Below are 16,063 nucleotides of genomic sequence, written 5' to 3'. Positions count from 1 at the left end.
CAGCAGTACACATTTTTCAGTCCCAGATCTGCTGCCATGCAAGAAGCATACACCTCTGAGGAGCAGAAATGCATGTTCATTGGTTCCCTGTCGCTCAGAGTTCCCTGTCCCTTCCCATGAGGAAGCACATCGTGGCCTGTGCCACCCACTGGACATCACTGGTGGTGATGTCCTTTTTCACATGAATATTTCTTTTTCAGTCTCATTCCTTAGAACGCAATCTTCAGTGACACCAAGTCTTTCCTTTCCCTTTGTTCTTCATTCCATTCCTCTCATCATCTCACTACCCCTGTCAATCCCCCCTCTCCATTATTTTGATTGTATTTCTTCAGAAATATTTTAGTTCTCACCTAGGCTACTATTTTTATATATTGCCAGATATCACAAGTCCCCAGTGTCACACAGCTTTGCAGATCTCTGAAAAGTGGCCACAACCTCCTCTCTCCAAACTCCTAAAATTGGCTGCTATCTCTGACTCCATGCTTCCAGTCTGTTTTTGCTATCTCAATCACACATTCCTATCAGGCTCTGATAGGAAGTGGTTTGCATGTTTCATTTTTATACATAGCAGTGACACTTATTTTTGAGCTATTTGTAATTAGCTTTAGCCTCTGGAGAACCAAGAAGGTGGTTTTCACCATTTTTCTTTCCCAAATACTCCAGCTACAACATACTACCACTAAAGATGTGTTTGAGCTCATCTGCCTAGGAGGAGCTCAACAATAATTAATCTTTGTGTATCGCTGTCCAAGTATAGCCATAAACAAAATTCATCTAAAATAGCTGAAATTGCTGTATAGCCATTTGGTCTTTCCTATAAATATGTTGTGATGTTGTGTAAATCAATGGGGAATCAGGCCAGTATAACTGGAAATGAAAGCTTAATCTCTGTAAAGACTTCAGCTGATTTAACTACTCGGGCTTAATCAAGTCTTTTAAATAAGCCTATGTAAACTACATATGACAATTGATAATGTGTTTCATCTTTAAAAATGCAATGGAATCTTAAAAACAGCTGCTAAGACATCTGACTCCTTGCTTTCTCTAAAGGAAATTTTAAGGCCAGACAGACACTGTTTTGTTGTTTGTTTTTTTTTTTGGCTGAAGTATGCTGAGAACACCAAATGTCATTTAGTGCCAGAGGGGTGCCAAGATTCTGGGTACATTCTCTGTTTCATGCACCTCCCATTTTTCCCATGCACACAAGAATGCATTTCTTGTACACCTGCAGCTATTTTCTTCTTTCTCCTCTCTGCTAAGCACCTGGTTTTGCAAGAATAGGAAAGACTGAGTCATGCCAAACAGGACTCAGCTGATGTGAAGATACATGAATCCAGAACTGCTGCCCAAGTCTCCACCACCCAGCTGGTGCCTCAACCTGCAGGACTCAAAAAAATCCCACCAGGCCCCACTGCTGCCTCTTTGGTGTACATAGAAGTGCTGCAGGTAATGCCCACACACTGAGATCGTTCTGCCTGCTCCCTGGCATTCTACCCACTGTGCAGGGATTAGGAACTGATGGTGAAATAAAAGGGGATTTAAGGACTCACATGATACATAAGAAGTAAAAGTAGGATTGTACCACGCTTTTCTGTGCATAGTCTGTAGTAGATTTTAAGCCAACAGAATGAGCAGATTCTGTAATTATTTTGCTTGTTATTGCAGAAAAGCCGTGCATTTTAATATGAATATAGTTGCAGTCCAAAGACAACTCTGGAAGAGTGAGTAGAGTTCTGCTCAGGGTGCTGGTCTGGGACTCAGGAGGTCCAACATTTCTACTTTTTCTCTGCTAGATGTTCTCCAGGTTTTTCTGAGTTGTACAACCAGGGAACAAAAACACAGAGTAATGATGGAACCTGCTGGACCTTCCGACATCCTGCCACACCATTTTTGTGCAGCTCTCTTTTTTAAGACAACAGACTTCAGGGCTGTTATATATGCTGTCCCCTGCCATCCCTTCCCCTCCACAGTCAAGAGGATTTTGAGAACGGAGTAGTATCATCAATCAAGACTATAATTTCACTGTTAATTCTTTAATATACAAATGCAGGTCTAAGGAGAAGGGAAGATTTTCCTTGTCAAGCTTGTGCTAGTGTCACACAACAGTGACTAGTAGTGAAGAAAAGGGATCTGAGTGCCCTGGCTGTACTCTCCCATAGTGCCGTGAGCACCAGTTTATTCCAGTGGGACACAGAGCAGTTGCCAAGAAGAAATGGAAATTGCACATTTGGTCACATTCATCCAGTTCACAGCAGTGAGCTGTGCAGCTGGTAGCAGTTACATTGCCCACTTCCCTTGGAGCCAAGCTACCAAGAACTGACCTTCTGCATCTGCCCTACTTAAAAGTGTCCTTACGCAGACAGAAAAGAGATGTTGATTCATGCTGTTTAGACTTGCATTTCTCACAGAGATAAGAGTGGCTGCAGTAATCTTGCAGAGGCCTTCACATGGAGGCCTTTCTCTCTGCTCCAGTAAAAACAAACCTTGTGGGCAGACTCACAGCCAGGCAGATATGACTCACGAATAATAACACATCACACCCTTTGATGGACTTCAAGGCTGTACAAGAAGAGACCACATGGACTGAGTTTGTTAATCTTAGCTTTGGAAGGTTAAAGCTGATGGAGGCAATCTTACCATTGCCTTTTACTACACAAGTGTGGGGACACAGAATCTGCAGCCCAATTTCTTGCGTGTGCACAGAAAAAGAATGAAAGGCAGTGGGTACAAGTTGCAATGAGAGGAATTCCAATTTGAAATTAGTGCAGGAAAATTTGTCATGAGAGTGGTCACATTCTGCAATAGGAGCCCAGAGGCTTCAAGATATCTTCATCCATAGAGGTATTCAGAGCTTAACTCCCCAAGGCCCTGAACAACCCCTGAAGCTGCTTTGAGATCTCCAGAGGCTTCTTCCAATCTAAATTGTAGGGGAACATCAATTTAATCACAAAATAAGAGCAACATATCAAATCTGTACCCTGCCTTACTATCATGGAGCTTCTGAGGCAGCACATAAATCTCTGCTGAAGAGGTGTGAGAACGCATTTTCTCAGGAAAAAAAGAAAAATATTTGGTGAATGAGCTTAAAAGAAGAGCTCATGGGATTCCATCAGGCTGAGACTCTGTTGTACAACCCTATTCCTCAAGTTTCCTGAGATTTTGGAAGTTTTCTACGGTTTGGAATAAATCTTTGCTAATGCATACCAAAGACACACTCTGTCCTTTTGCTTTCTGTATGTGACTGTTGTGAATATCTCTCATAAAAATTCAAGCAAGATCAAATATTCCAAAAAAGCTCTGTCCAGAAAGATTGTGAACATGTACGTTAAGACCTACTCAAACCCTGCTGCTTCTCAACATCCCTGAAGGCTATAGCAGAAATGGGCAGTCAGGCTATTTACAAGAATGTTTATCTACAAAATGGATCCAAATTAAACATTTTCCTTCGGCATATGTTGCAAATTCCTATGACCTTTAAATGTGCAATTTACTCATCAATTATACTTGAGAAAATACACTTCTGCTTAAAATTAAAGGGAAAATGAGACTAAATGCTAATTTCTAGTTAATTGCTCAACTAATTTGCTGCAACACGTATGAACAAACAATACTAAAGTCTTTGTGATCTTGAAGATTAAGTAAGAAAAGTTTACATTCACTTTCTCCCTTCTGCCAAAAGAAACTGATACTACTGAGATAGGATTTTTTTTTTTTTTTTGGTCAGGCCCGAATGCACAGAAACTTTGAGGCCTCTTAAGGTGGTGATCATTAGATTTTGATTGATGTGTCTTAAAACTGTTCTCCACTGTGTGAAGTTGTGGTAACTCAGAATTTCTTTAAGCATAGTTGTCCGAAAGTTAATTATTTAAGTATTGTTGCTCCTTCTCAATTTGTAATCAGAGAGAATGAAAAATATTTCCAGGTAACAGAGCCCCCTGTCTGGAAGGGAAGAAGCTTTCCTTAAGTAAATCTACATCTCAAAGTATACCCTCCTTCCCAGAGTTGCCAGCATGTAGGCATTTTGAGCATACAGGCATATCATGTTAAGAAATGTGTTCACTCGATATGAAAAACATGTGGATTTTTCATGGCTTTTTTTCTTGGCCACAATTACTCTATGTTTAGACAGTAAAAGGTCCAGTTAAAATAATACACGTGTCTTTGATTTTCTCTGCTTCAGCTGTCATCACTCTGGACACCCTGGCACAATCTAGTGACCTCCTTGCTCAACCCTTAAGGTTTTATTTCTGCCCAAAGGGATGGGATCTGTCCTTCTTTTCCTGCTCCTACATAGCTCCGTTTGCCTGATTGCACAATAACAAATTAACCTCCTGTAAAAGTGTAATTATTTTATGCCACCTAAAACTTCTGTGCATTTCAAAGTTTATTGTGTTTATTTCCTTCTGGTATCTTGAGTCAGTTCATTCTCATTGCTGATGTGATTTTTTTTTCTTAATTTCTCCATCAGCCAACTGTTACCCCAAAGTATTTTTGTCATGGTAAGCAGCAAAAAACCTGGAGCACCAACACAGTTCCTGGGCCAGTATACTGGGGGACATGGGTGCAATGGGACACAATAGGTTGCTTGGTCTATATGAGCAGCAATTCTCCCAGAAGAACCAAAATCCACAAGCTCTAATTTTCTGAAACATGACTCTTGGACATCCACTCTTAGACTGTGTACAGCAGGAAAACATCAGATTGTGAAGGCCTTGTTTTGTGATAAAGCCAAGGAGGAGGAAGACAACATAGTTAAAAAATGACTATGCCTTGACACAAAGTCCAGTGCTGGCAAACTTGGTACATGCTGTTAAATTATGGTTTAGTTTACAAATCCCAAACCCACAATATAGCCTTGAATTCTTTCAAGTTGTTCCTGATGGTCAGGAGTCTGGTGTGCTCTGAACTCACTGCTCAGGGAAGCTGCTCCATAAGTTCCAGCTAAGCTTGGGCATACTGGTAGGTAAGCACGGTGTAGGAAAATGTCTCATACCCTAAGAGGCTTCACTGGATTGACTCTTTTTTATTATACACCTTTAGGGCATTTTATTTCCTTTCTAAAGTTTACCTTATGACATACCACTTCTGAGTCCTTATACAGTACATTTTTCTTGCAAATTGTGCCTGCTGCACAAAATTAATTTGTACCACATTCTGATAAGAAGACACAAAATCAAGGTCCTGTCTGAGAGGATAGAAGAGCAAAGGAAAGAAACACAGATAACAATTTTTTTTTTTTTTTTAAAGCCTTTTTGAGGTCAGGAAAAGATTTCAAGGACAGTGTCATTGAAACAGTTGCAAAAATTTTATCATCTGTGTCAGCTAGAAACTCTCTTCTCCTGGAACAAAGATGGTTTTGTTTTTCTGTTGTTATTTGGAGGCACAGTTTCTATAGCTTTTCTTCAAGAATCTCTTTTGTAAGTGAACAAAAATCACAATCACAGAATAAAACAGGGAGTTTAGGAGTGCTAAGTTGCAAAAGCATAATTATGCATTTTTAAAGATCCACTCCAGCTTTTCAGCAATTTCAGCATAATCAGGTGTGTTGCTGGGCTTCTTTATAATATCCCTTGGCAGATTTTAAATGGCTACCTGTTCAACATTTTGCTTCAGTCTTACTGTCCATGTTTGAGAAAGAGGAAAAGTCAGAGCATCCTGCTAGGACACAACAACCTGGGAAGGCAATGAGGACATTACGCACTTCAAGCTGGCACCTAAGCCTTACCCTGGTCCCACCCTTGGAAAGAATTTTGCTAAAACTGGGATGAAACCCTAGGGAGAAGTAACTGAGTGTTTTCCCCTTTTTCTGGTGACATAGAAAAATAATGACACCGTTCACTGTGAAGCCAGCCACACCCTTACTTTAACAGACATTCCACACCAGACATTTCAGAGTTGAATATTTTCCAGCAGCTTAAATTTAACCACTCTATAGTTTCGACCATTTCATCACTCTAAAAGCCTCACATACTCCAAACAAATAAAAAAATCTCCTGTTTTGCACAGAGTGAGAAATCCCTAATATAATGGGGGAGCTCAGTATCCAGAAAGACTCCACAAACAGTATAAACAGCTACTCCTATTTACATCTAATGTTCTCTCCCTTATTGCTATTATAGAAGCAATCACAGCTAGAGAATGATCAGAACAAGGATTTTTGCTCCTAGGATATAGGGCCAAGTCTAATCGGGTGTTCAGACCCCATTGCATCAAGGACATTCCACTCTGAAAGAGGAGGGGTGGAAGTACCATATTTGTTTGTAGCAAAGGAGACGTGTGAGAGGGAGGGGAATCAAAGTGGTGTGGTGCATAAATACAGGCAAATCTCCTTCACAGCCTTCTGAATGCTAGAGAGGAGGAACTGAAGTGGACACTGGTGGGGTTTATTTAGCACTGAGGTCAAGCACTTTCAGATAAGTTAACATCCTCGGTTTGTAATAGCTCATAAATAGATTTTACTTTGCAAGGGAAAGTAGCATAGGCTACTACTGGGTAGAAATAGCAAAAGGAAGAAATGCTTTAGAAATTGTTGTTTAATGTGAGGGTCAATTTGCTTTCCAATAATCTCTCTTTCTATTTTTTTGATCTGTCTCCGGAGATTGACGCCCCATGTTTGTTTTCTCAGGCAGGAGGTTACTGGAGCACTCAAAGCTCTACAGAGACAAAGAGAAGCAACCAAAGCAATGTCGCTGGCAGGGGTAAGCTGCCTGGTGACCGGCGCGGGAGGGTTCCTTGGCCGGAGGATTGTTTGCTTACTGCTGGAAGAAGATGAGGCGCTGGCTGAGATCCGGCTGCTGGACAAAGCCTTCAGCAGGGAGGCACTCTGGAGCTTTGGAAGTGAGTACCATCTTGTGAGCATGGTGAGCTATGAGTATGCATGGTTCTGGCTCAGGTGGATGGTTGGAAGCCCTTAACTCTCACTCAAACCCAGCTTTGTGGGCACAGATTTTCTTTCAAGGAAGTTTTGTTTTATTCCTATCTCTCTCTCCCTCCAGCACAGAAATCAGGCATAAGACTTGATAGCAAGAGTTTTCTTCACCAGGTCCTGAGGATTTGCTAAGACCAATGTGCTGATAGTGCAGCAAGCAAACTGCCTTCAGCCTGGCTTTCCCTTTGCACTCTCAGCACTGGCTGAGGTTTTTGTGGATATAGCTTAAAATTTGGTTGTTATTATTGCAGTTGCTTGGAGGGCAGAAAATTTGTGATATGCACAGAAGAGACAGGACCCATTTCAAAGGGCAAGCCAGAGCTTTGTTTCTTTGAATGGGCTGGAAACAGCATAAAAGAGAAGTACATTCACGGTCAGCAGCAGTCTGTGGTAGAGAAAGCAGCTCAGAAAACTATTTTGTACTTCACTGTACCCCATTTCCTGGGATCTTGAGCACTTCTATAACAAGCCACATGGGTACCTAATCATATTCTTTAGTGCCTATCTGACAGGACATTTAATTGACATGCATTCCTCCATCACATCGTACCCTCAGAGCTATTCTTCCCCCATGCTGACATTACCTTTATGGGAACCTTTATGGAATACCCCAATATAATTTGCTTAAGAGCCACTATCTCTCTACAAAGTGCTTAAGTGCCCTTGAAAAGTAGTAACAGTACACCATAAACCTGGTGCAAATTGTGCAAGCATTTAGAATGGTTTTATATGACCTTTATGAAACTTCCTTCTCATTAAATCTCATTCACCATTTCTCTGTGGATTTGCTAGATGCCCTTGAGCTTTGCAGCAGCCCTTTCTGCTCTGATTTCCAGGCAGGTCCCACAAATGACAAAGCCTGCAGCTGCACAGGTTCCAGCAGCACCAGTAGCGTGTGTGAACACAGTCCTGGCTGGGCTGCAGCAGAGGTTTCACCGTTCCTTTTGTGTTCACAGAAAAGAGCCGTGCCCTCTTTCCCTCTCCTCCCCCTTCCCTCCCCAGAATATTACCCAGTCACTGCCTTCTCCTGCTCTTGCTGCATTCCTGCTGCCTATCTGACCAGCTCGGGAAAAATCAATTATCAGAGCTTTCTTTCCCCCTTCTTTTCCCCCCACAAACAGCTGGCATGCAGTTCAGCTCTGTTTTAACTGCTGAACGCTGCTGCACTTTGTCCTTCTGTTTCTATCAGCTTCTGTAGCTAAATGTCTTCAAGTGCCTGTGCCCAGGACATCTGATGTAGCTTCCTGCTATTCCCCTTCAAGCCCTTCCCCAGCACAGCAATCCCTGCTCCAAACGCAAAGCTGCTGCAGACGTGGGGCTGAAGTCTTCTCACCTCCAATATTTTCACAGCAGTGACTTTGGTTTACTGGCACACATTTAGATATATATTGAACACCCGGGAGCAGAACCGAGTCATTTTCTGTCTGACTGAGCTCTCCAAGTACCTTATATTTGGAATATTTTGCAGAGTCAGGTTCATGGTTAATAAGACACAGGAGCATGTGCAAGTTGCAGCTCTTTGTGCCAGCTTCTGCTGAGGGCACTCAAGGACACTTGTCTTTTACTGAAGCAAGTTTCCAGCTGAGACTTACACAATCACACTCAGTCCGTATAGAACAGTGGCATTTGCTGTCTTCCACACCCACAGGGAGTCTGGCAGAGTCCCCTCAATGCAATGTGCTGCAAGCTGGGGCCTGCCCAGTTGTACTGTGTGGTTGAGAATTAATGTGGTATGGAACAAGGTAGTTGGTGCCACAGGTTTTCTACCTCTCATTTCCATTACACCATTTCTCTGGTTTCAGTTATGCAGTTCTTTTTGTTTACAAATACGTGTGCAGCTCAGGTTTTTGCACTACTAACCCAGAGCTGCTCCAAAGTAGAAGAAAAGTAGAGGGAGAAGGAGGTTTTTTTTTTTTTTTTTTTTTCTTTTTTTGTTTTGGCTTGATGTGGTGTTGTTTTTTTCTTCTTCCCCCTGTACTTTTGTTGGGAGAAAGTTGGGAAGTCTCCTGGCTTTTAGTTTAATGTAGTAGATTTGCCTTTTTCACCGTATTCAAAAAGAAATGTAAAGTAGTTGTGGAAAAACTCAGCAGCTGAAATGGGAACAGAATAAACATCTCAGCCTCCCTAAGGGCTAAAGAAAATAATAGCCTTGTATTTTATGTATGAAAATACGATGCAGTTTTCAATTTTGTCCCGTGAATGAGTGAATTTCGATCACTTTAATGAACCATCCATTTACCCGGGAAAGTGGAAAGCTCTCTTGTACAGGGCATCATAGAAAAAAAGAAAGAGAGTTTAGGACAAATAATCTGACTGGATTGGTGAGTCAGAAACTGCTCACAACAGGACATTGTATTTTACTAAGTAAACATTACATTTCCAAACAAAAACTACCATGTAGCAAGTGGAGAGCATTGTTTACAACTCAGCTTCTTATAACCACAACTTCAATTGCAAGCCCAAGCAAGGCACAAAGCAGCTGGACCACAGCTTTCCAATGACTGATACCCTCCATCTCTGTGATCAGATTTATAAAAGGCAGTTCCTTTTATATTTTTCCTGAAAGCTTTGATTTTCGTGTGTAAAACCCTCAATTTGCCTAGCTCCTGCCCAGCCACAGTAACCACTCTAAAGTACATGTATGTCAGAATTTACATTGTGAAAATCACATAGTTCAGTCCTTTGGATTACTGCATCCCCACAAAGTATTACTTGTGGAGGGCATCCCTCCATGGACTGTGCAAAGACCAATATTTGTTCTAGCAAATGTATCATATGCTTCACAAAAACCCTATCTCCATCCATACAGGTAGAGATCAGTGTAAACCACCTAAAAACAGAGCCCTATTATTTCCTAATAAGTGCACTCTGTAAAATAAAGGAGCACGGGATGGTGCATGGTAGTGATTGTGGTGGGAGAACAGCAGCTTTAGATTTAGTGAGTTTTTGGAAACCCTAAGCAATTAGGCTCTTGTTCCGTATTCCAGATCGAGAGGATGTAAAGAAAAAAATAAGGCCCTCAGACTTGCTGTGTAAGAACAATTTTTAAACTTAGGCAGGATTAAATCCTGTCAGGTTATAAGATGAAAAAGAAAACCACTGTAAATGGTATCTCACACTCAGTTCCATGACTTAGCAGCTGTGTCTGTCAGTGCTTCTTCATTAAAGATATGGGGTGAAATCCTGCCTGCTTCAGACCCAGTGACAAAACAGTAGAGTACACACAATTTTAGCCATGGCTGATGATAAGCTGTGTAAATTAATCAAGTCCTTGCCTTATGTACATTCACGGAAGCTAGAAGACACAGCACCTGTCTGTGGCTGGGGAGCCCTCTAGTGCATGCACAGCAAGTCTGGGAGAGCACTTTCTGTGAAGACACCACATCCTTAGAAGACGCAGTTTGCACTGAGAAAACCTTCTCCCATGACAAAGCTGCAGGCAGGCCACCAGAATCCCAGCAGAGCAGCGTGGCTTCAGTCTGTAAGTTCCTCTGTGCCATTAGCCTCCTGTGGGTGGAGAGGGATCATTCTTCACCTTCAAGACCTGAGCAGCAGTGTCTGGCTGTTTGGTGCTTGGGTTAATAGTTTAATAAGAAGCCAGCTTCTAGAACGTATGTAACTAGAGCTGCTCACCTTGTGAAATTTAAAATAGATCAGTTTCATACCTGAAGGTCCCTGCTGGCACTGGAAAGGGTTTCTTGTTGTTATTTTTCTTTTTTTTTTTTAAATATATCTATAAGGCATTACGTTGAACATGGCTCTGAAAGTATGGTAAGTGATGCAACATAGGCCTTATAGCTCTGCAGTTCGCCCCTGCCATTACCGCCATTGGAAAATGCCTTCTGTTTCACCAGCTTCAGCAAGCACACAGCCCTTCATCACTTCTGCCAGCACTCACATTAGGACCCCTGGAAGGGCTTTGCTTTATTTTCTGCTGCCTCTGCAGAGTTCCAGGGCAAGACTGAGGTGAAAATCCTGGAAGGGGACATCCGAGATGTGGAGTTCCTGCACCGTGCCTGTCAGGGGGTCTCGCTTGTCATCCACACAGCATCCATCATTGATACCCTGGGCCTGGTGGAGAAGCAGCTGCTCTGGGAAGTCAACGTGACAGGTAAGAGAGCAAAACGCCTTTCTCAGGCCACTGCCTGTCACAATATTTCAATATATTCCCTAAAAGAAGTGGCAAATCCTGAGAACATGTAAGGGATGGGATCAATCCCTCCGAGAAGTTGGCCTTCTTTTGGCAGCCACATTCTCCAGAGGGAACCTGCCCACTACAGGCTTTTGGAATGGGATCTCAAGAAAGAAATGCAACAAAGAAAGCCCATGCGGCATCTCCAAATTCCAATCTCAGGTCGAGGTGTGAGAAGATCAGTAAGCAGTGAGTTAAATTTGCCATGATGTGGAGATCGTCTCAGTCTCACATTTTACACAAAGCCTGAAGGATAAAGTATCCTTTTAGGAAGAGAAGGATTAAATTTTTAGGAGACAAGGAATGAAAAAAGTAAGTAAGCGAACTCCAAAAATGTGCTCTCTGTGAATCAGATCTTCAGGTCTATGTTCAGCCTTTGTTCTTGCAGTGTTGACTCAGAAGAAAGAAGGACTTTGCGCAATTCCAATTTGCAGACCAGGTCCCTGGAAGGCTTACTTTTTTACATGATAAATGAAAGATGCTTAAATTCTCATTCCTGTAAGAAGCTTTTCATGTTTGACCACGCAACTTTTATTTTCAAATAAAGCACCTTTTATTTGTGTGAAATGGAACCCAAAACGATAGCAACTGCCATGATAACGCTATGTTTGTTCTGTTTAACTTGCTTTCCATTTGATTTTACCCAGCTCATCCGTACCATTCCACTTTCCTATGTTTTTCAAACAGCGCTGATAGCAGGAATAGTTCATTAAACTGTGAATTCTTAAGTTAATGTAATTTACTCATTACTTTTTGAGGAGAGCCTGGCTTGTGTGTTACCTCAACACAGTGATTTGCTTGCAATTACTTTTCATGTGATTTTATTCCTGGCTGTGTACCTTTTCTTTCTTTGTACCGCTTTAGTTTTTCCTACAGCCTCACCCAGATTCACACTGCATTTCTTTCAACATCTCTTATCTTCTTGTTCAAGTTGGAAAACAGAATTTCTGTGCCCTCATAGTTTAAATTCTTCCCATTCCTTCTTCCTTAATGGAGCTGTATTTTGCTGGCAACATTTCTCACTCCTTTGAACCACTTTTATCATTATATTTTCCTTTGCAATGCTTTGTGCTGCCTTTGGTTGTTGTTCTAATAGACTGAGAAGACTTGTGAACGTACCTGTGTGCCTTACTGCCAACCCTGGATTTTGTCCCCTGGGTTTTTATCAGTACCTTTCTGATTTTGGTTTACTGTTTTGTTTTCATAGATTTTCAAATGCCTCTGAGCTGTATCTTCTGTTTCAAAGGCACTGTCTCTTTCATCTATAATGTCTCTCATTACACCATGCACAACAGATAAGGTGATTTCTGCCTCAAAACTCAAAGAAAAAAGAGTTAATTTGCAATTTAAACAAATTACCAAAATATCTCTTACCTATCCTACCCTTGAGACAAGCGTTAGGATAGGATGCTGAAAATAAGAAATCCCACATTTTGAGAATATTATGCAAAAAGTCACATTACGAGCAGCTGCAGTGAAGTTAAAAGCAAAAGCCGGGATCTTCCAGAAATGGAAGCATGCACATTGGTCCGTGGTTTTTGACTACCTGGTATCATGTGTTGTTCTGACATAAGGTCTTTCTCTCCAATTCCTGTTGAATGATGGATGAACTCCCATTGGGTGAAGTTTTGAAGCAAACCATCAGGTCCCACATTAATTCTGCCCCTGCGTAGGAAACCACCCACGAGCATCCTTAAGCCTGGAAAGCAAAGTATTCAGCATACGCCATAGAAAACTGATGAGATGGAGAGCTGTGAGGGTTTTCAGCCTCAGGCCAGTCCAATCCACAGGCACAAGACCCTGCCTTTAGGGTGGGTGAAATTACTTTGTGTCCGTGTTGGTGCCAGAAAGAGCAACATTTTACTCAAGCATAAAGAAGCAACCCACAGAATTAAAATGAAATGTTCATTCCTGTAAAACTTTTGCAGCTACGCTGACACACCACTTAAGAACAGGTTCAGGGCAGGCCTAGTTTCACTGAACGTGTCCAGCTCAGGACAGGATTCCTACTGCTGCAGAGAGGGGAGATGTGGCGGAGCTCGGGCCAGAGGTGCTGTTCTTGACCTAAGAGGTCCACCTTTCTTGACCCGGGAAGCTCCAGGCTGGAGCCTTTTTCAGTTGACTCAGCTACATGCCTCCTAACTTCCATGTTTCTCTTTTGAAGGTACTCAGATGCTGCTGGAGGCATGTGCTCGTGGTAATGTTCAGCACTTCATCTACACCAGCACCATAGAGGTGGCAGGCCCAAACTGCAAGGGTGACCCAATTTTCAACGGTGATGAAGATACACCTTATGAGAGTACATCCCAATTTCCTTATGCTCAGAGCAAGAGGCTGGCCGAGGAATCTGTGCTGAAGGCAGACGGCCAGATGTTGAAGGATGGAGGCGTGCTCGTGACCTGTGCCCTGAGATCCATGTACATTTTTGGAGAAGGATGTCCATTTCTTCAAGGTCATTTGGATAAGTGTCTACTGAATAAAAACGTCTACCTGCGTTTCTCCAGGAAGGAGGCTTTAGTAAACCCTGTGTACGTGGGGAACATTGCCTGGGCACACGTGCAGGTGGCCAAAGCTTTGCAGGTCCCACAGAAAGCCAGACACATCAGGGGGCAGTTCTACTACATCTCAGATGACACTCCTCACATGAGCTACGCAGACCTAAATTACGAGCTGACCAAGGAGCTGGGCTTTGGAATTGAGCCCTGGCTCCCCATGCCTCTGACAATGCTGTATTACTTCTCACTGCTGCTGGAGATGGTGAGCTTCGTGCTCAGGCCCTTTGTCAGGTACATCCCCTCAACCAACCGCCACCTGGTCACTCTGCTGAACACCCCCTTCACTTTCTCCTACAGAAAGGCACAAAGGGATTTTGGCTACGTGCCCCGTTACACGTGGGAAGAGGCAAAGAGGTACACCAGCCAGTGGATTGCCTCCATTGTCCCACAGAGGAGGGAGTACTTAAAAAGCAAGAAAGCCTAAATGCTAAGAAGAGCTGAGGCCTGCCTCACCAAGGCTGGCCCCTCATGAGCTAGGGGGCAGCTGGGTAAACAGCAACGGCAGATGTCTACCCAGTGTTTAATTGAAAGGAGAGAAAAAGAAAGTGCAACAGCACCCTCAGTCATCCCCAGAACCAAAATAAATAAAGGTGAAATGTCCGTTTGTTTGTCAAGAACAGTCTGATCAGGGTAATGTTATTGTGCACTCCTACACTTGGGCAGCATGAGGATGTTGAATAAGACTTCACACAGCCCTTCTTTTGACCCCACATACTCTTTAAGGCTTTTTAGAGTAATAAAGGTACAGTTGGCCCTCGAACGATGACTACAATTTACCAGCATGCCTTGTTGAGCTGTCCCCAACTCATTCATTACACAGCATTACACAGCAGGCAGAAGCCACTTGATAGCAAAAGCAGTTACTAATCTTGCTCACTTTTTCAAAACTGTTGCCCGGCTTTCTGCAGTGCTGACAGTACAAGCTGAGAGGAAATATGGGCAGGGTAAGGCAACAGTCAACAGTATTTGGTGCAACATTATCCTTAATGAAGGCAGCTGTGTAGGGGGAAAGGAACCAAGTTATGTCTGTTCTTCATTCCTTCTCGTTTTCTTAGTTAAGATTGATCAAACTTGATGGCAGCCTAGGAGAACTAGAGCTGCAACGTGATGGAAAGGAGAAAAATACTGCAGGACAGCCTTGGTCACTGGAGACATTCCACTGCAGATTAAAGATGTTTGAGAAGGCTGGAGAAATGACAAACATGGCTGAAAAGAAATGTAACAGTATTTTCAGGTTTCACCTGGGAGCAAAGGTCAGCATTAGCCGCTAGGTGCATGTATCCTGTTCCTGTGTTTTTTCCTTCTGGCTCTGTGCAGCTTGTGTTCTGAAAGAAAACAACTGGTTCATTTTGTTTTGTTGTGGTTTCTTTTCTTTTTTTTTTTTGCTCAAACATAGCTTTGTGAGGCCTTTGTGATTTTGGATAAGAACGTGTATGCCTGTGGTAGTACTCCTCTCACAGTTTGTATGGTGGGGCACCCTACACACACTATCCTGTGGAAGTTCTACAGATTATAACAGTACTTGAACTTGCCAAAGTAGTGCATATCTCTCAGCATTTGAACTGCGTTGGAAATGCTCAAAAGGAAAATTCTATTCATATCTCACTTTGGAGCAACATGCAGAGATGTGGTGTGATGTAAGTAAGACATGCTGTAATCAGCAATGTGCAGTGCCCTGGTAACTTGAGGTGGGACAGATTTGTAGAGATTTAGCCAGATCAATACACACAGTTAGAGTTTATTTGGAGTACGCTGAGTTTTCTGTGATAATTTGTGTTCATTTTACCACGCAGAATTTAGTAAGTGCCGTAGCACTTTTTGTCTCTGTTTTCCTTTGTGTGCCGCATAGTTTACCCGAAACCACAGCACGAGGCTGAGTACAGATTTCAGGACAGAGGAACTTGATTGTCAAGATAATCTGCGCGATATTTTTCTCCTGTTCCAAACCCCTGGCAATACACGTCCTGCTATGAGAATTTGTCTTCTACTCCATTTTCTCTTCACTACACAACTACCAATCTTATTTTTCATCACTTACTATTGGTTTTAGAGGGTACGATGTGTATCTTTCTAATATTTTTAACTTTGGGCTGTATGAGTCCTTCTTTGGTGGCACTGGATCTGAGTTGGTTCGTTGGTTGGACTGCCTTCCCATGGTTATTCCTTTCTGGTTGTGCAGAAAGGAATCCACACCTCCTCCTCCTTGTACCCCCAGCGCTTCATAGCTGTTGGTTAGAGCAATTTCAGGGGCAAGGGGCAGGCACTTCCTTCTGCTCTGCAGAGAGACCAGGGTCCAGTCTGCCTCATGTCACATGCATTTGCCATCCGTGTCCTCAGGGTTGGAAGCCTGTTTTCCCTCTTCCCCTTGCTGAGGCTTACAGATGGAAC

The 16,063-nt window shown here is 42.6% G+C and overlaps 1 protein-coding gene across 4 annotated transcripts; it reads left to right on the top strand.

Moving 5' to 3' along the window:
- The first annotated feature begins 6,301 nt into the window (after nt 1-6,301).
- LOC116242379 (3 beta-hydroxysteroid dehydrogenase/Delta 5-->4-isomerase-like) lies at nt 6,302-14,206 on the top strand. Of its 4 annotated transcripts, none has more exons than XM_090149850.1 (4): nt 6,302-6,398; nt 6,626-6,837; nt 10,875-11,039; nt 13,285-14,206. In XM_090149850.1, the coding sequence occupies exons 2-4, from the start codon at nt 6,684-6,686 to the stop codon at nt 14,097-14,099; spliced, it is 1,134 nt and encodes a 377-aa protein (XP_090005976.1). In that variant the 5' UTR covers nt 6,302-6,398; nt 6,626-6,683; the 3' UTR covers nt 14,100-14,206. The 4 variants fall into 4 exon arrangements, with proteins under 4 accessions (XP_090005976.1, XP_090005993.1, XP_090005971.1 ...); XM_090149867.1 differs by having other exon boundaries at nt 6,338-6,398; nt 6,630-6,837; XM_090149845.1 differs by having other exon boundaries at nt 6,341-6,538.
- Nucleotides 14,207-16,063: the final 1,857 nt, after the last annotated feature.

This window comes from Phasianus colchicus, chromosome 1 (assembly GCF_987193195.1).
Source record: "Phasianus colchicus chromosome 1, bPhaCol1.hap1.1, whole genome shotgun sequence".
Lineage (NCBI taxonomy): Eukaryota > Metazoa > Chordata > Aves > Galliformes > Phasianidae > Phasianus > Phasianus colchicus.
Note: the sequence above shows the minus strand (reverse complement) of the source record. Positions and strands in the feature narration are given on the sequence as shown.

Excerpts from the sequence above, each read along its gene's own strand:
- LOC116242379 (XM_090149845.1), top strand. Across the intron at positions 6,838-10,874 it reads GGCACTCTGGAGCTTTGGAA|AGTTCCAGGGCAAGACTGAG; the intron begins GTGAGTACCATC and ends CTGCCTCTGCAG. Across the intron at positions 11,040-13,284 it reads CTGGGAAGTCAACGTGACAG|GTACTCAGATGCTGCTGGAG; the intron begins GTAAGAGAGCAA and ends TCTCTTTTGAAG.